The 18,569-nt window shown below is 47.1% G+C and overlaps 3 protein-coding genes across 3 annotated transcripts in view; 1 reads left to right on the top strand and 2 right to left on the bottom strand.

The window, feature by feature from the left end:
- The window catches only part of fam149b1 (family with sequence similarity 149 member B1), a 7,733-nt gene extending 4,533 nt beyond the window's left edge, over positions 1–3,200 (top strand). Inside the window, exons 7-15 of the mRNA XM_019859966.1 lie at positions 26–88; positions 474–592; positions 791–1,015; positions 1,139–1,244; positions 1,348–1,473; positions 1,547–1,628; positions 2,044–2,201; positions 2,521–2,713; positions 2,898–3,200. Of these exons, the coding sequence (XP_019715525.1) occupies positions 26–88; positions 474–592; positions 791–1,015; positions 1,139–1,244; positions 1,348–1,473; positions 1,547–1,628; positions 2,044–2,201; positions 2,521–2,713; positions 2,898–2,980 (1,155 nt within the window). The 3' untranslated portion in view covers positions 2,981–3,200. The remainder of the gene's footprint in view (positions 1–25; positions 89–473; positions 593–790; positions 1,016–1,138; positions 1,245–1,347; positions 1,474–1,546; positions 1,629–2,043; positions 2,202–2,520; positions 2,714–2,897) is intronic.
- Positions 3,201–3,673: 473 nt separating this feature from the next.
- dnajc9 (DnaJ (Hsp40) homolog, subfamily C, member 9) lies at positions 3,674–5,329 on the bottom strand. The gene is made up of 5 exons (XM_019860402.1): positions 5,021–5,329; positions 4,549–4,689; positions 4,197–4,451; positions 4,023–4,109; positions 3,674–3,937 (listed from the first exon to the last, which is right to left on the bottom strand). The coding sequence occupies exons 1-5, from the start codon at positions 5,303–5,305 to the stop codon at positions 3,833–3,835; spliced, it is 873 nt and encodes a 290-aa protein (XP_019715961.1). The 5' UTR covers positions 5,306–5,329; the 3' UTR covers positions 3,674–3,832.
- Positions 5,330–6,327: 998 nt separating this feature from the next.
- ndnfl (neuron-derived neurotrophic factor, like) lies at positions 6,328–13,132 on the bottom strand. Its single transcript, XM_019859942.1, has 4 exons — positions 12,711–13,132; positions 10,419–10,649; positions 10,221–10,342; positions 6,328–8,430 (listed from the first exon to the last, which is right to left on the bottom strand). Exons 2-4 carry the CDS (start codon positions 10,595–10,597, stop codon positions 7,022–7,024), a joined length of 1,710 nt encoding a protein of 569 aa, XP_019715501.1. The 5' UTR covers positions 10,598–10,649; positions 12,711–13,132; the 3' UTR covers positions 6,328–7,021.
- Between the last annotated feature and the right edge of the window lie 5,437 nt (positions 13,133–18,569).

The raw sequence follows: 18,569 nt of genomic DNA on the forward strand, positions 1-18,569 counted from the left end.
TCTCTCTCCGGCCACTCACTTAAAGAAGTCGAGGGGCTCAAAGCGCAAGTCCCGCCAGAAGCCCCCAAAGCAGAAAAGGCCGTCCAGTGTATGTAAATTCCCTCTGCTTGGAGCCACAATGGCGACGCGCTGCTATTCTGGCTCCCTCGTCTTTTAGTTCGAGACTGAGTGTGCTTGTGCTTCTCCATGAGCCCCTGAAAGCAGTTCATGAATGAACTGCATCTTACCGTCTTCTCGTGTGTCCTGAGAATGCTCTTTTATTTCAAAGTCTTGCCTGTGAATGTTGTTTTGTTGGTGGCCTTGCAGATTCGGGGGGGTGCGGGCTGCTGCGCGATAGTTAACGGAGAAGATGCTGGCTGGCTGGATTGTTGACATTAAAACAACTAACCATCGGAGCACCGGGCTCCTTAAAGTATATTTTTGTGCAGTTGTTGCCTACAATCTTCATCCCTTGTTTTTGGTTGTCTCACCAGGCGGGCCGGGCCTTGATCGGAGGCGTCCAGAAGAACCTGAATGACCTCATCATGATCCACAGCATCCCGCTGCAACAGAGGAACCTGGCCGCGCTGGACAGAACTCAGTGCGAATTACAGTAATACCCGTTGAGACAGAATAGCAAAAACGGCTCCCGCAAAAAATGTTTAAAAATGCCAAGAAACCATGATCTCAAAATTGAAATTCATTTTACAACAGATTTTTTTGATTCCCCCCCAAAAATATGAATCGGCGAATTTGCAAATAGCAAGCTCATCACTTGGCACGCATCTTTTCTTTCATTCACTCCCGGCAGGGAGTCGGAGGAGCGCGGCCCTCTCAGATCGGGTTCGGGCGTGGCGCCCGCCGGCAGACCCCGCCCTCGCGGGGTCCTGGAGCAGAGCTCGTCCTCGCTGACCCGCCCGCCTCATTCGGCCCGCCGTAGAAACCTGGCACCCCGCACGCTCCAGCCCCTCGTTCCCAGTCCGAGCCAGCCCAACGCGGCCGGATCGATGGATGAGGTCATCCGGGGTACACGGCTGTGAGTTGGCCCACTCGCATCCTGAATGTCGATCAGTCGGGCATAGCGGTGACTTTTTTTTTTTTTTTTCTTCTTTTAAAGCAGACACTGTAAACTAAAAAAAGTGAATGTATTTCTCCAAAGACCCACTGCCAGTGACCGCCTGATGTCTCCATTATTTGCACTGAGCAGAAACACGCTCCTGCCGCCCATTGGCGCCGGAGACACAGAGCAGTCCAAAACCGCTCAGGTAACATCATCACAACTTCATGCTCGACTCTCCAGACTTTCGACTCCGTATTATTTTACCACATGAGAGAAACTAAGAATTCTGTCTCATCCTTTTCCACCAGCGCCACAAAGGCCCATCCAGCCGGGCCCACAGCGCCCTAAACGATGAGGTCGCCCCTTCAATTCCGAGGGATCGCCTTTTCCCGTTGGATGTCTTCTCCCGGCCCAACACCACACACACATACAGGGTATGTCGTCGCCTGTTGTGGACGCAATCATTCCCGCTCGCGCTGTGGTCTGAGCCCCGATCTCGCCCCGCAGTCAGACACCCCTTACCGGCGCTCCTTCACTGTGCTGGACAACATCGGACAGGGGAGGCCTGGCAGAGCCTCGGTTGCCACAGGTGGGACACTTACCTTTATTGGGGACACACTGAAGACTGGAAAATAGGACCGAGAGTGAAGCACGGTGGTGGCAACATTATCCTCCCTGGAACTGGGGCCTTGACAAGACAGAGGCAATTCTGAATGCTTCCAAATAGCAGTCTGTGTTAGCACATCACCGCCGGGCTTCTGCTAGGGAGAAGCTAATGTCATGAAAAGCCTCCTAGAACATCTGAACTTCATTTAGCATCAATTCGAGGCACTTGGATGGTGGCAAGTGTGTGGTGACTCCCACCTAAGGTGATTTTGATTGGTCAATTCTGCACGCAGCCGCATGACAGTTACGAGAGGGTGTGCACACTTGCGCAACCATGTCGGAGTAGGTAATAAAGATCCAGGACATTTGTAACGCTCTTACCTTGGTTCCTCACCAAGACTCCCTCGGGATCGGCGTGACCGGCATCAGCCTTGGGATCGGCAGCTCCTCTTTCCTGGACTCATTTTCCCACCAGCCACTGGGCCGCTGGCCAATCAGGGACGAGGACGAGGAGACGGACTTTCAAGCCTCGCACCCCAACCAAAGCAGCCCATGCGCATACCGAGAGTGAAGCACGGTGGTGGCAACATTATCCTCCCTGGAACTGGGGCCTTGACAAGATAGAGGCAATTCTGAATGCTTCCAAATAGCAGTCAGTGTTAGCACATCACCGCCGGGCTTCTGCTAGAGAGAACCTAATGTCAGGAAAAGCCTCCTCGAACATCTGAACTTCATCTAGCATCAATTCGAGGCAGTTGGATGGTGGCAAGTGTGTGCTGACTCCCACCTAAGGTGATTTTGATTGGTCAATTCTGCACTCAGCCGCATGACAGTTACGAGAGGGTGTGCACACTTGCGCAACCATGTCGGAGTAGGTAATAAAGATCCAGGACATTTGTAACGCTCTTACCTTGGTTCCTCACCAAGACTCCCTCGGGATCGGCGTGACCGGCATCAGCCTTGGGATCGGCAGCTCCTCTTTCCTGGACTCATTTTCCCACCAGCCACTGGGCCGCTGGCCAATCAGGGACGAGGACGAGGAGACGGACTTTCAAGCCTCGCACCCAGGTTAGTAGACAAAAAACAAAACAAAAAAAATCACACTTCAGGTACCTGGAGGGTTTTCCATCCCCTGAGACTTTCTGTACAGTTTTACAAATAAATGTCAATCACTTCCTAATATATCCAAAACAAAAGTACCTTTTAACCTTGACAATAATAACAAATAATGGCTGAATTTCCTTTCTTGCAGGTCCGTTGGTGCCCGTGTCCGGCACATCTCGTTCTCACAGTCGGGGGGGCATCGCATCACGACACAGCAGACCAGGACTGTAAACTGGTGGCTTCAAATTGTCTCCATGCACTTTAGTCTTTCTTCTCGATACTGGACAGATGCAGCGCACAGCAAAGTGCCCACACTTTTTTTTTTTTGTTCTTTTACAGAAACGTTTCATACTGTTCATGTGCCGCTTTGTTAAAAATCTATTTTTGTATTTCAAATCAGCTTCTGCCAAAAGAAGAACACTCTGAGCTGGTTTTGGAGTTCTTATTTTAATGTGACATCTGCTCTCCTCTGACTGCAAAACAGCATTTAAAAAAAAAAACACTCCCAAAAAGACACTCACACAACAAATGCTAACATCTGTACATTTTTAAAGAAAAAAACATAACACAGCATATCTCCTCAGATAATCAACTCGTCCCTCTATCAGGTGTCCAATGTAGTACCAAGAATGAACTGTGAGAGGCCACATGACATCCAGACTCCCCAAAAAGCAAAAAAAGAAGTTGAATATTGTTTTCAATGTCATGTATATTTAGTCTGTGGCTCGGGAAATAGTGAAAAGGTTAAATATTTATCGATCTGACTTATTACAAGCAGATCGCAGAGGAAATATCACTCCTTTAAAACACACCTGATGAGCAGGCCTGAGTTGACTTTGAAAGCAGGGGAAAATGCTAATTATTAATAGCACATGTGTACTATGTTTAAGCTCGAAGTGTCGAAAAAAACTCAATCAAGGCAAGTGGTGTAACAAGAATAGTAATTTTATTGGCAACACGAAATGCACTTTTATTGTATTACATCAACATTAACATACTCAGATGATGCTGCCGAACTAATGGCAATCAACAGTAACTCAAAAAAAAAAAAAATGTCCATAACTTAAAGGGTGCACATGCTCTTCACTTCTTGACCCTCTTTGACGATTTTCCACCTTTTTTGGAGTACTTGGTCTCCATGTCGGACAGGAAGTTGTTGAAGCTCTGCTCCCTGGATGCATGTTTTTGCTGCACAAAACAACAAAACAAAAATGAAGCTTGATTAGCTCCGGAAAAAGCAAGCAAAGCAAACGTGTACAAAGGCGTTTGCAACCTTGATCATCATCCTGAGGCTGTCGTAGTCCTGGCCGAGCCCCATCGCTTTTTGCATCTCTTCTGCTTCTTTTCGCTCTCTGTCCGCCTGGTTTGAAAATCACATTTAGGAGACTGGATGTGAATTTCTGGGTGTGTGTTGAGTCGGGGAGGGATTAGGGCGGGGGGCACTCACCCTCTTCCTGCGAGCCCTTTTCTTCTTGTTGCTCTCCTGCGCAAAGGCGGGGAATTCTTCCACTTCCCCATCCTTGACAGCGGCCCGGATGATGTCTCCGAGTCTGGGCTCGTCGTCGTGGGAGCTGCACAGCGCTGAGGCCAGGATGGCGTCCATGTCTCCCTGGTGCTGCATGTATAACTGCAGTAAGTCCTTCCTCTCCTCGTCGGAGCCCTTGTATTGCTCCTCAAACTCAAGGATGTCCTGCACGGTGATCTAGAGGACAGACCGGATTGATACTGCGTGAAAACGGCCATCTCTTTAGAACAGCCCGATGGATCGTGAGCCCACCTTGATGAATTTCAACACTTACTTTGGGGAAGAGCAGCCTCCAGTAGTCCTCCCAGCAGCGATCCTGACTCAAAATGTCAGACTCCTCGTCCACCACACCTTGCTCGTCATAGATGACCCGCTGTTCCTTGTCGCTAAGCACTGCGTACAACTTGCCCAACACCTGTGAGAGGAGATTTAATGCATCAGTTTCAGTTATTGACCTGGTGATATTGTAAGGCCTCGGAGATGTTTTTCTAACAGATTACTGCAAACAAAACTCAACACTGTGATCTGATTATCATTGTAAATGGCATTTTCTTTTAGTTGAGGTGCCAAAATAAAATATGGAGTGCAAGCATTTTGGGTTTAAAAGCCTGCCCTCGTACTCTTGTTTAGCCAACTGATTAAAAACGCATCGAAACGATGCAAAAACCCGACAACTCAAGATTAAGTTGTACGATAGCACCGATCTTCTATAAACATCCGACCAGCTAAAGGCTAGCAAAGGTTACCTGGAACTTCTCAGTGGCCAGCGGGTCGTCGGGGGCTCTGTCCGGGTGAACCTTTAGCGACACTTTGTAGTAGCTCCTGCGGATTTCCGCCTCGGTCGCCTCCTTGTTGATGCCCAGCACTTCGTACAGGCTCGCCGTCTTGAACAGCTCCTGGCACCGGTCGAGCAAACCCATTCTGCCGTCGCTTCGCTTTGCCCAACGTTTTGAGTTCAGCCAGGCCAAGTAGGTACCGCTTTGCTTTGGTTGCTGCTTGACAGTTTTGGCGCGCTTGACTGCGACACACATCCGCACAGGCACAAACGTGCTGACGTCATAGTCCAACGTAATGTTCTATTGGTTACAGTGATTTATGGCGTCATATCTACGCGACAGACCTTCTTGTGATATATTGTGACAGAAACGTCATAACACATTAGTCAAGTTTCATATTTTTATATTTTACAGCTATCAGTTATGACAAATTGACAGCTGGTTCTGCTGATGTTTTTGTTACATGTAATTTTGGGGCAAGTTTAAGATTTTATAGATAGATAGACGTGTTTCTCAGTCACGAAAATGTATTAAATTACAAAATATTGGATTTTTTCCAGCAAAATGTACCAGTCAAGTGATATCATGGCCAGAAGACGGTTGACGCAGCAATGATGTCATGACATTTCCTGAACGATCTTCGCAATTATTTGGCATCAAACAAATGTAATCTTAAAAGCCACTTGGGGACATGTTACATGGTATCTGGGTCTTGCCACGAAGTATTCATAATACGTTTTTGTATTCCTTTCTAGTGTATGTTTCAACAACAAAAAAAGTGCATCAAACCAAAGTCTAATACTGTTCGTATAGAGCGGACCCATTTTCTGTTTGTAAACAGTCGGCACCATAATACTTTTGAGTCATGGAAAGTGATTGACCGCACTGTGCTTGAATGACAAAAAATTGTGTCTTGAGTTGGGCGACCATAGCCCAAAAGGTTTAGGTTTATTTTCACTTCAAAATATTTTCAATTATTTCAGTGGAAGCTGTTAAGGGTAGAAGTTTAGGTCCAAAAATGACAAAAAGTTTCAATTCAACATTTAAAATGGTTTACTTTAACCAGAAGCCAAATTGGCACAATCCTGCTGGTTTATTCACATCTGCAAATAAACACACGAGATAGGTGGCACGTGTTTCTCTCAGGCGTCTGTGAAATGGCCGTCAGTCCGTCAGTGACGGACTGAAGAACCTTTTGTCAGCACTGACGGAATGCCCACCTCTGGTTCATGCATTCAATCCGTCACTGTCAAAAGGAGAAGTCTGTTGTGACTTGATAGTGAAAAATGTAGCGATACCGCGGAATTTATTGGGGCGTTTGAGACAGCACAAGAATACATCAATGACAATGAGGCTATAGTCACAAGTAGGTTTTTTTTTTTCTCCACTTCTTCATGCGAAAAGCACAACACAAAGATACACATTTTTGACTTTGAACTAAGCATCTGTAGATTGCACTCTTGCTGCACTGGTACAATAAGCAGCACCGGAAATATATACTACAAATCCCCCCCAGCCTCCCGCTGCTCCCCTTCCCACCCACATATCTCAGATGTCATCCAATTATTGGCCCATCTGTTTCTGTTGCATATTTGCCACATGGACTCTGTTTTTTGTTTTTTGTTGTTTTTGTTTTTTTTTTTGCCTGTGTGCTCTGACAACACAAACCTCATCTGTCCTTTGTACTCGATCACAAAACGAGCACTTGGACCGCTGCCACGTCTTTATCACGATGGATGATTAGAAGCGACGCGAGCATTCTATTGTAAATATTAAACAGGAATCATCTGAAAATTTGCTGGTGTGCGGATTCTTCTCGAGTCCCGAGAAGAAGACAAGTGGCCAGGCCAACTATTGCTCCTCCAAAAAGGAATACGCCTTTTTTTTTTCCCCCCACCACAGTCAACTGGCTTCATTCTCATGGTCAGGCTTTACAGTTTAGTCCACAACCCTCCTGCAGGGGGCGGCATCTCAGCACTCCTTCCTGGTCTTGACTGTCTTGCTGGCATACTTGACGGGAATCCCCCAGCGTCTCATTAAATAGACGTCAAACACATAAGTGGTCCCCGGCTCCAGGCTCCCGATCACAGCCGTAGTGACGGCCCGCCTCGGGTTCAGCTCCTGGAAATACTTGCAGAGAACCCTCTCGGTATCCGAGCGGGATTCCGGTCCCAGGCAGGATGCGTCGAGGGTGTCCTCGTCATGTCGGCCCCCCTGCTTTCGCTGGTACACACAGTAGAGGCTCCTCTCTTCGGTGCCCATCCAGGCTAGGGTGACACTGTTGCACCCGCGTAAGCGGTTGAAGGATTTGACTTGCAAGGTGGACGGAAGGGACGGGACGCCCTTGCGGTGGTACGCGGACGAGGTCTGCAATTTGACCGAAGCCTTCAGACCCCCTGCTAAGGCAGCGGTGGAGCTCTCGCTCACGGCGGGTCCTTCCCTCTCCAAGTGGATGAGATAAAGCGGGCTTCCCTGGAGCCAAATCTGCACCAATTCCTTCCCCACGGCCTGGGTGGTCAGAACACGAGCTTTACCGGACACGGTGATCTTGAATTTGCTGCCCCCTCCGCAGCCCTGCGCGGTGAGGAGACCACTCTGCTGCGAGCCGCGAGGACGGAAGCTGAAGAACGACTCGGATCTCGGGCCGCTGTCCTGGAAGGTGATCCACCTCAACTCGCCTTCCCTCAACGCGGTGACGGACGGCCGGGCTTCCCCGTGGGTCCGGGCGACGGTCCCCTCATAGGCCGCGCTGGTCCCGTTCACTCGGTCCCTTACGAAGACGTCAAAGTAGTACTGCGTGTCAGGTAATAGCTCGGAGACTGTGCAGACGCTCTCCGTCCCCTCGCAGGCACACCGGAGATCCCCATGAGAAGATGGACTCTTTTCCTCCAAGTCCACCTCCCACTGCTCCCACCACCACTCCTTCAGGATGGGCCATGCCGTCATCCTCCTCTTCTTCTCCGTCTTCTCTCTGTTTTTATTCGTCTCCTCCCTGGTGGTCTCTTGGGCCGCGCAAAGGCTGGGCAAGTTGCGTTTGGAGTTGACCAGGACGCAGTAGTCGTATTTGTCCTGAGCGGGACCAGCCAGCGAGGGGCTGGGAGTCCAGCTGAGGGTGACGCTCGTCATCCCCACGCCCAACGTGTGTACTCGGGGGTCAGACGGAATGACTGGGAAAACGCCCGACAGGCCCGGGCCTTGGTGGAGGTACACCGTGGCTCTGCCGCTCTGCTGCTTGGATCGCAACCTCAGGATGTAGATGGACGCGCGAGGGGACGTCGGACCACTGTAGGTGTCCACTGCACTGCCGGAAAAAGTGTGGATTTTCTCCTCCGTCCCAGGACCTCTCCACCACATTTCGGGCATGCTCTTTTTGGAGCTCCCTGTGGGGAAAAAGAATATTCAACATGCCGTAGTTCCTGCCACCCATCAAGTGTGAAATTAAACAACCAAGTAAATCTACCACATTATGAGTGAAGCTAATGAAGGCTAAAACTGCAAAACTATTGTATTTATATTGCACTTAATTGAACTTATTGACCTTATCCATATTTATATTTATATTGCACTTAATTGAACTGTGTTTTCTTTTCTCTTCTTTCTACCCTCAATCTTGCTGCTGAAGGCTGTAAATTTCCCCAGTGTGGGACAAATAAAGGATATCTTATCTTATCTTATCTTATAAAGAGTTAAAATGGCTGGTGAACATGTTAAAAAAATCAAAAGTTATTTAAATCCAGTGCCAAAAAAAGTACCTCATAAATTAAACTGTAACCTATATTTAGTGCAACACACAGTCACCGAGAGCAGTGGAAAACATCGCTGGAGTTTATCGACACATTTACTGGAACGTTTAGTTGAAATACGAAAAATACGAAAATCATTCTCATTGTTTGCGCCCTACATTTGCAGACCTTAGATGAATATTGGATATCAACCCAAATTTTCAAAAGAGGAAAAAAAAACCCCAGCATATAATAAAACCATAAATGTCAATTCATTGGAAAGTGTGCGAACCTCATTTGAATGATGTCACCAGTAACTGAAAAAAAAAAACAGCCGAGGAGAAATCTCTCTTCAAATGTTACAGAATCAAAGTGAATAATTCATACGGGCAACGGGGGACCCGCCAACTGAGGCTCTGAATGTTTCATGCGTCATTTTATCATGTCATTTCTGTTACTTTACCATGTGGAGAAGTTAGTTTGGCTGACAGGTTGTGAACTCTTTGAGCAGAAACAGTTAAATATCTGTTGTTGAGGCATAGTGATTCACTTAAGTGGACTCTCATCTTCTCATGTTACGACGTATCTTTTCAGCAGAGGATGGGAACAATGGGTTTTCGCTCCCAATCTCCCCCTTCCAGTCGTGAAATGACACTGATTTAAAGATGCTAGAGAGTTGGACAGTACGAGACATCCATTCGTTTTTGCAATTCAATATACATAGGAACGGAACTTATTTGAGTTATGATATGAATACCAAAAACACAGCACACAGGTCTATAGCTACTCCATGCCTCGCAGTAATGCTAATTTCAGCACAACACAAGATGCGTCCTGGCTGGCCCACCAACATTATAGAAGCCAAAGAGTGGTACACAACTGATCAGAACACTTATCAACAATGCTAACGCTAACACAACACAACGTGTCCTGGGTGACAAGCATAAACTCTACCCTTAGCAAGAATGTTAACGCTACCCTTAGCACCATGTTAATGTTAATACTCCTATTTTGGCCTTTTCTTATGCTTTTTTTATGGTACCCATTTGATTCACCGATGACTCTAAATTGTCCACGTGTGAATGGTTGTTTGTGTATATCAGGGGTCACCCAACGCTGGTTCTCGAGAGCCATACCCTTCCTGTTTTAGATCTCTCCCTCCTCCAGCACACCTGATTCAATTGATGGTGATGGTTTCAGGCTTCGAACAGAGTTGGGTGATGAGCTGATCATATGAATCGGGTGTCTTGAAGTAGAGAGAGACCGAAAACATGCAGGGTATGGCTCCTGTGGAACCGGAGTTCCCTACCCCTTGTTTTTAGATGTTTCCCTCCTCCGACACACCTGATTTAACCTCGTCTCTTTCTAGCTCACCCACGACCCTAATAAGCATAAGCGCGATAGAAAATGGATGGATGGATGTTGCTTTATGTTTGCAGTTCACGCACACTCCTGACTCTTGAGAAGTTTGTCCTTCAGGGTGCGAGCAGCCAGACTCCACTCGATGGGTGAGTCACAAGGACTGACCGTCACTGACATGGCCGCTGCCTTCCTCAGTGTGAAGTACATCCTGCGGAAGAAAGTCAGCTTGAGAAACTGATAGTAGCCACCGATAGACAGCGTAATTGTGCTTGTTGTTGCTCGACCTGCGAGTGCGTCCTTTAGGGAGCGTCACAGTGGTGGGCTTCCCTTCCGATAACCACGCGGTGGGCCAGTGGGTCACCTCGTTCTCAGGCGCTGAAGCCGAATGGGCCGGGGGCCACGACGGATTCCAGAACAGCACCAGAACTGCACCGAGACAGCGGGACAGCAACGCTAGCGACATTATTCCAGTTTCTTCGCTTCGGCCAGTCCCCACATCTGATTGTCTCTTGGTTCTAGAAACACACAGAAGGAAAAGCTATCCGTCACATCACAGCAGAACTTCTTCTGCTATTTTAACAAAGATTTGTGTGTCTGTGTGCATGTTATCTATATTATATATTTTTGTGTTGGTGTATACTGCCCCCTAAGCACCCCGTCAGTTTCATTTTCACAAAAAAATGTATATTAAAAAAATTATTATGAAATGAAAAAGCAGGTCACCTTTAACCTACGGCGGCGCATCACCTGCATCGCCGGAAGTTGTTCGCCGTCAGCAGTCGGTCGAAGATTGGTTGCTTGAAAAGTAGATCTTCGGTCAAAAAAGGTCGGGCGCCTCTAGTGTAGTGCATGACGTTCTGACTTCACAAGTGCAAATGCTTTTATTGTGGAGTCAGGACGTTCACTTTTTTGGTTTCTACTTTCGCACCCAGAAGCCTGTTGCCTCGTTGTAACGCCACGGCTTTGCCTCTGTTTCTTTTTCGTGTAAAATATTGGTCATAAAAATCTTTTTTTTTTTTGATCACGTGCAGCTATACCGATAACCCGGTCGGCCATTTTTTTTGGGGTTAGCTTTCATTAATCAGTATTATGGGTAGTTTTCACCCCTTGTTGGATCCAGATGTTGACTCCATGTCCTCAATGACATAGCATTGGCACACCCCTTCTTGGACCCAGCGCTGGGTTAGCTATTTCACCCAATTTGGGCTACTTTTGACCCAGCACTTTTCAGAATGCAGAGCTTATTCCCCCCAGGTGGGAAACAAAAGCCTCTCAGAATCTTGCGCTCGTAGAACGACTTCATCAAACCCGTCTGGGCCTCCGATGATCATGTACCAAACTCATTTCCATTCTACTCCATCCATCTATTTCTGTGCCGTGCAGGTGCACGCAGCCTGGGTTTACTTGGCTTACAGACGAGATGATTACAGGTCTGCGTGTACTTTTCTCCTCCCCGGAGAGGCCCGCGTTTGTTCAAAGTGACGGCGTCTCCGCAAACCGACACGAGCGCCTTTCCCTCTAACAAGATGTTAGCGCCGTGCCCCCGCAGATCAGATGACAATCGCGGCAGGGAGAACCACGGAGGCGGCTACACACACACACACACACACACACACACACACACACGCACACACACACACACATCTGAGTCTTGCGGGACGCTCCCGGATTCCAAACTCTACTCGCTACAAAGTGGCACAAAATAAGAGACGGTGGCAGCTCATTACTCTTGCATGGAGAAAGGGAGGGAACTGGAGGGATGTTGTTGGATGCTGGAGTAATTAGAGGGGAAGGAAAGTAAAGGGGGAAAAAATGGTTGGGAATCAGAAAAAAAAGGAAAAAAAACAAACATTCAAGTTGGTTGACGTTTTAAGGACAAGCTGATTGACTTTTATACAGATTGTGTGTGCGTGCGTGTGTGTGTGTGTGTGTGTGTGTGTGTGTGTGTGTGTGTGTGTGTGTGTGTGTGTGTGTGTGTGTGTGGTGCGGCTGATGAAATATGCATTTGGCTGCTCGGCAGATGAATTTTCATCAGGCAAAAATGAGAGAGAGGGAGTGCAAGAGCGGCAGCTTAGTGAACTTAACCAGCGGCCTCTATAAATACACACGCCGTCCACTTAAAACACTGCAGCTCACCACTTTTGATGGCCCCGCTGGCTTTTCAGATTTAAATATATATTCCGCCCCCCCCCTCCTCCCCCCCTCCCTCCTTTTCCATACCTCCCCGCTGTTTATTCCACTTCTTCTCAATCATTTGGTACAAACCAAATGATGTCCCTTTGGCTCAGATGGAAGCCAAAAAGGGACAGGTTGGATGCCGTGTGGTATCCATTCACACGTCCCGTTCGCTTCCCGGACCATCTGCCTTCTGGCATTTGTACGTTGGGAGGGATTAAGTTGCACGGTGGTACTTGTCTTTCCATTGAGGCGGAGAGGACGGTTGACAAGGTGACGGCTGGGGGATGTTTAGCACCTGCCGGCGTTGCCTTGCCTTTCAATCCGACTTTTCATTGAGCGATTCAACATGCACGCGTGCATAACGACCCGCAAACAAGTTACAAGGCGTCGTTTCTTACCGTCTCCGCTGTCGCGCAGGCTCTCCTCCGACACTGGGATGGCATCAAGTGAGGGATGGAAGAGGAGGAGGAGGAGGAGGAGGGGGAGGAGGAGAGGAGGGAAGAGGAGGAGCGACTGGCAGGTTGTTGTTTCTTCTTCACACATGCGGGCTCTCAGGGGGGATTTGGAGCCACGTTGCAAAAACCGGGATCACAAAACGAGAAAAATAAGTCGTAAAAATTAGGGCTACATATTTACTTTTTTCAACCAAATTATGGAGAACGGTAGAATTTTACTTGGTAAGATTGTGTAAAGTCCATGCAAATTGACAGTACTTAAAATCTGACAGACCACAAAGGAGGATGTTCACTGCCTTCCAAAATTTGAATGATAAACAGAACACCTGTCAACTTTCAATCATATCCTACTACCGCGACCTTGAAAACGGGATGCTTTGTTATCTAGCATCCTTCTTATGTCGATTAGTATCTTTCTTAACTACATGTTGAAAGTGATAAAATATCATGTAAAAGCATTTGGTTGATAGAATTTATCCTACCGGGTCCCCCACAACCATGAGGCGCTCTAAAGTGATCACGCACGCCAGCCTCAAGCCCCGATCCACGCGTTGCCTGTCAAGTTGGATTCTCAAAACAATTCCTAAAAGCCACATCCTCAATCTTGGACTCACAGCTGACAATGAGGCACTCTAAAGTGACCACGCCAGCCTGAAGCGCCGATCCAATGCGTTGGCTATCAAGCTAGATATTAAAAACAATTATTACATGCGACATCCTCCGTCTTTCGCCTTTGTCTATGTGATGTGCACACACTCACAGCTGACAATGAGGCGCTCTAAAGTGGCCTCATTGGCCTCACGCAAAAATGAAAATTATCAATGATTATTGTGAAAATGTCCTTCATCTTTTCCAGTTAATGTCATGCACAGCTTTTGGGGTCGATTTTAAATGTATTTATTTCAATATTGCTGTACATTCGTAGCAATAGAAAAAGGAAGGTCAGGTGTTTACTTTCAGTCAAGATGGACTTAGTGACCTTATTTATTTATCTTGCACTTAATAGTACATATTAAAAAAAAACTCAAAGTAATACTAAAACTAATCAACACTCAATTATACAACATAGCATTTTTGAAAATATGCAAACAAACAAAAAATGAATTCAACATGAATGACTTAAAAACTCATCAAAATAAAAATGAACGATGATGAAAACTTCAAAACTACGACAACCCCAACCCCGATCTCAAGCGATAAACATTTGGCTCACTGTAAACATCATCTATCGAATCATCGGATTTCTCATTTTTAACTCGTATTGCTCACAAACAGTCAATGACATCGGAATAAGTTAGAATACATTGCAGGTCTTAAGATTTGTGGCGATATCTTATCGCCTCGGTTGTTGATATTTGCAGCTTCCATGTGAGTTTCTGCAGTGAATGTGGCGGCGGCTGGTCTAGTCGGGCAGCTGCGTCAATGTCATCCAAGTGCCTCCCTCCTCGTCCTCTTCCGTCGTGCTTCTGCCTCCCGCGGTGGTGAACGCGTGCAATTTGTAAAGGCTCGTTCGTGCGTTGCCGATGAGGTCGGCGGATGCATGCGGGGGGGGGAAAAGAATGAAGACGAGGAGGCCCTATTCGATGTGCAAAGTGGCATTGTTAAAAAAAAAAAAAAAAAAAGTGAATTCTCCCGATAACATCTGGAAGAGGCGGGCTGCGGAGGGCCGTGTTTCTAGAGGTGAGGCTGACTTTGGGCCCGTTATCGCCGCGCCTGATCGAGACACCGCCGCTGCCTCTAATTGAATACGTTTAAATGCAAAGAAGAGTCCATCCGTTCCATGCAAATGTGCGTGCGTGGCTTCCGAAACTCATTAGAAGCCACATCAGCTTCATCAACACCGTGTCCATTTTTTTTTTTGCGGGTGTTTATCTAGCAGAACAATTATCTAGCAAACAAATTTTACTTCATACCTCCTCTGAAACGGAGTCAAAATGTCGTCTCGTGACTACATGCATGGTGTGTTCAACTTTTACGATAATTTGCCGCGACATTTTATTTCGAGAGCACTCCGCGGTAATGGCCAATCATTTCTACTGGTGTCATTGTGCAGAGGGATGAAGAGGAAATGCCTCAGACGTCGGAGTGAGTGCTAAGAGGTTTTCTATAGGGGGTGGCGGCCATATTGGGAGCTTTATATTCTGCGCCTGTACATGAAGTGTGACTCTCAGGTTGCTGGGGGGGTGGCGGCTAGAGGGTGTCGGCGGCTCTCCACGCAAAAGGTGAGTGTCACTCTCTTGAATCGATATCATCAGGAACATACAAGTCGCAACTCATTGTGTGAGGACCCCTCCCCCCCGTCCCCTCCACTCTCTTATGATGGATCCTCATCGAGCAGGTACTCCAGCAGAGGCCTATTGAGGTCACTCTGAATGGGACCCCCATAAACACCCTTTGGGAATGTTGCCCGTCATCCCTTCCCTCTCCGTCTGTGGCTTTCAAGTGGAATTTTCCAGAATCTATGAGAGCTGAATAAACGTGTCCACAACTGCTCTCCTTTTTAATGGAGGGCCCTTTGCGGTGCGGTTGGACTCGCCTTCAAAGTCTTCCACTCTGGATGGCTCGCCGTTAGTTGGCCCGCTTTGAACTGAGAAGTTGTGAAAGTCGACCGGCTGGCAGGGGGAGATATGCCGGGGAAGCGTGTTTGATGACTGGCTGGTGATTAACCTTGGAGAGATTAATATTCGCATGCAAAGGATTTGTGATATGGAATGTATAACACCCTTTATGTACATATTTGGTAAGCGAGCGGTTGTTTAATGAACTTTGAATGGGAATAATGATAATAGAAAAAAAGATATATCGCAACTGCTCTGATTGTAAGCTGCAATTGCAGACTGCTGATCGCTAGCGACTTCCGGCGATGCAGATCGTGCACCACCGTAGGTTGAAGGTGACCCATTTTTTAAAGTTTTTGTTTTTGCGATCGACAGGTTGGGCACCCCTGTACAAGGGTGGCAGTATGAGTAGGCATTGCCCGAGTACTCACCGTTGCAGAGTACAGTGGAACTCCTCTACAACGAAATCATGTTTGCAGCAAGAAATTTTTCACAACAGGGGGTTTTTCACTGTAGCAAATTTGATCTCAGATGTAAACACACACTCACACAGTACACCAGTGTGGTGGTTGCTGTTGAGGTTTCCGAACGAAGCAGTAGAGGTCGCTGTTGGATTAGACTTCGTTGTAGTGAATCTCGTTGCGAGGCAAGAGCAGAGAAAAAGATTTCATATAACCCAACAGGGCTTTTTTTTTCGTTTTATGGGGGGCAGGACATGGAAATGGTGTTAATGCATGAATATTTTTTCACACTAGGGGGTATTTTCGCCCATGTAGGTTTCATTGTAGAGGAGTTTCACTGTACCGATACCTGGAGTACTTTTGATCCACAAAATTTCAGTGAACTCAACGACAAAAAATTTGCCAACAGAACTTTCTTTCTGACGCAGGAAATGATTCACCGACATGTCAAACTACTGCTGAGGTGGACTTACTATTGGTGGCTGGTATCGGCAGCCACCATGAACCCGCGATACATGAACGTATCCTCCACAACGGGAAGGGTCCACGTTAAGTTTTTCGCACGTGGTTGGAGCAGGAAGTGATGGACGCACTCCTGCTCCCTTTTCACCACCGCCCTGAATATTTTCTTTGAGTTGCCAACAGAACTTTCTTTCTGACGCAGAAAATGATTCACCGATATGTCAAACTACTGCTGAGGTGGACTTACTATTTTTTCCCCCCAAAGTATTGGTGGCTGGTATCGGCAGCCACCATGAACCCGCGATACATGAACGTGTCCTCCACAACGGGGAAACAAGGGTCCACGTTAAGTTTTCCGCACGTGGTTGGAGCAGGAAGTGATGGACACACTCCCTCTCCCTTTTCACCACCGCCCTGAATATTTTCTTTGATCGCCCATTTTTTTCCACCATTGCCTCCCCGTGTGTCCGTTAAATAATTAATGGACATACATACAGTCGTCTCTCTGCCAGGGCGGAGATGTTAAATCTCACTTGTCATAATTGTTGCAGCAAAAGCAGTCTTTTCATCTATTATGGATGGGCGCTTACATGCTATATATAATGCAGGGGAAAGTGAGGGTCGCCCAATTAAAATATCACTTTCAAGGGGTTTCTTTTAATCTCACGTTTGTGGATTGACACAGACGTGGGAGTGGGGGGACAAGAGTGGGGTGGGGGGGGGGTGGCGGAAGAAGGGTGGGCGGCAAGGTTAAAGAGGGCTGGCCAGTGGGTGGCGCATACATCATGTCCATCGTCTCGCGTCCAAACGAGGTGTGACAAGAGAAGCCAAGGGCTCGTTTGGAAGCGTGTGACAAGGAAGACAAGGCGGGATTAGAGGGAAGCAATCTACCGCCGCCCCCTTTTGGAGGGCACTGAGGGAGGTGGGAATCTATTAGCAAAGATGAAGAAGAGGAGGAGGGTGAAGACATGAAGAATAAGAGGTTATAAGGAGGAGGAGGTGTGTGTGTGTGTGTGTGTGTGTGTGTGTGTGTGTGTGTGTGTGTGTGTGTGTGTGTGTGTGTGTGTAGACCTGAGGGTTGGCTTTGACCTCACACGTTTATTTCTTGCATCAAGAGGCTGCCAGTGGGAATAATGTCATTGACGATGGAGATTTACAGTATTTGAAGCTGGTGGAGCGTCACTCGTGATTAACAAATTCACGAGCACGACCAAACGTGAACTCGAAGTTCAACAAAAGTCCACACGGGTTGGGGACCGATTTTTGTAAAAATGCACTCAATTTGTCCGTGAATCAGCGAATAACCCACAGTGGTCACAGAAATAACGAGGGACAGTGTTCTTTTCTCGCTATTCTTCATTTTTGAGCTGATGGGCCTCGTCAAAAACGTCCAGCTTTGTGTTGTCTGTCCCCAGGACATTCTCCTCGGTCAACATGCATTTGTCAGTGGCATTTACAATCCCAACAAAAACCTTAGCGGAGATATGATAATAACTTGAATGATCCGAGAAGCGAGCGTTATCACAAACGGATTAAAAACACCTTTGATGACGTTGGGACTTAATGGACTTGCAATGCAAACGTTTGACCTTGGCAGAGGTCAAGCGTTTCAGCTCCCAGATGCTATTTCAGCTTTTTTTTTTTTTGTGCGGGATCGAAACCGCCCCCCCCCACAACTTTTTCCCTCCTTTCATCAGCCCCCCACCCCCTCCCATTCCTCACCATTCTCCATCTCCCCTCCTCATTTCTGATCCATTTTTTATGCATTACGCCATCACTCCCATTTGCTGTGCACTTCCTCCCATGTCTCCCAAACACACTTTGTACATTTCACTCCCGCTCTTTCCCCGCTCGGTTTCCTCTCATTCGCCTTCTTTATTATCCGCCTCCTCTTTCTCCCCTCATATACTTTACCGTTCTTTACAAGGTGCCATCAATGTAGCCCTCGCTTTTAATTACATGTTGACAGCATCCCTTATGAAGTTCTTTTGTGGCACCGACGTGCTCAAATGTCAGCGATTTTTTATTGAACGAGTCGGGCCGCGTGTCCAGACATTTATTTGTAGCATTTCAATGCATCACTGCGCCACAAACACCAAGCAGGTGTGCTAAATCAAAGGTATATTGCTAAATAAAAGAGCTGAGTGAGCAGAATTTAATTCCATTGTGTCTGTCGCTGTACCTAAAGTGTGTTCGCACGACACTGGTAGCTATCTGGTTCGCAATTATAAATAATTACGAATCATTCATGAACTGATGAATTGAGATTTCCCGATTATGAAATACAATTTTCTCACAAATGAGTGTATGTATGCCCCCCC

The sequence above is a fragment of the Hippocampus comes genome, unplaced genomic scaffold (assembly GCF_001891065.2).
Source record: "Hippocampus comes isolate QL1 unplaced genomic scaffold, H_comes_QL1_v1.1 scaffold39, whole genome shotgun sequence".
NCBI lineage: Eukaryota > Metazoa > Chordata > Actinopteri > Syngnathiformes > Syngnathidae > Hippocampus > Hippocampus comes.

What these genes read in the sequence shown, in the direction of transcription:
- dnajc9 (XM_019860402.1), bottom strand. Translation starts at nt 5,305, where the DNA reads ATGTGTGTCGCAGTCAAGCGCGCCAAAACTGTCAAGCAGCAACCAAAG. An exon ending in GGAGGCTGCTCTTCCCCAAA is followed by an intron (nt 4,452 to 4,548) that starts GTAAGTGTTGAA and finishes TCTGTCCTCTAG; the next exon opens with ATCACCGTGCAGGACATCCT. An exon ending in AAAGGGCTCGCAGGAAGAGG is followed by an intron (nt 4,110 to 4,196) that starts GTGAGTGCCCCC and finishes TTTTCAAACCAG; the next exon opens with GCGGACAGAGAGCGAAAAGA.
- ndnfl (XM_019859942.1), bottom strand. Translation starts at nt 10,597, where the DNA reads ATGTCGCTAGCGTTGCTGTCCCGCTGTCTCGGTGCAGTTCTGGTGCTG. An exon ending in CCTAAAGGACGCACTCGCAG is followed by an intron (nt 10,343 to 10,418) that starts GTCGAGCAACAA and finishes TTTCTTCCGCAG; the next exon opens with GATGTACTTCACACTGAGGA. An exon ending in ACTTCTCAAGAGTCAGGAGT is followed by an intron (nt 8,431 to 10,220) that starts GTGCGTGAACTG and finishes TTTTCCCCACAG; the next exon opens with GGAGCTCCAAAAAGAGCATG.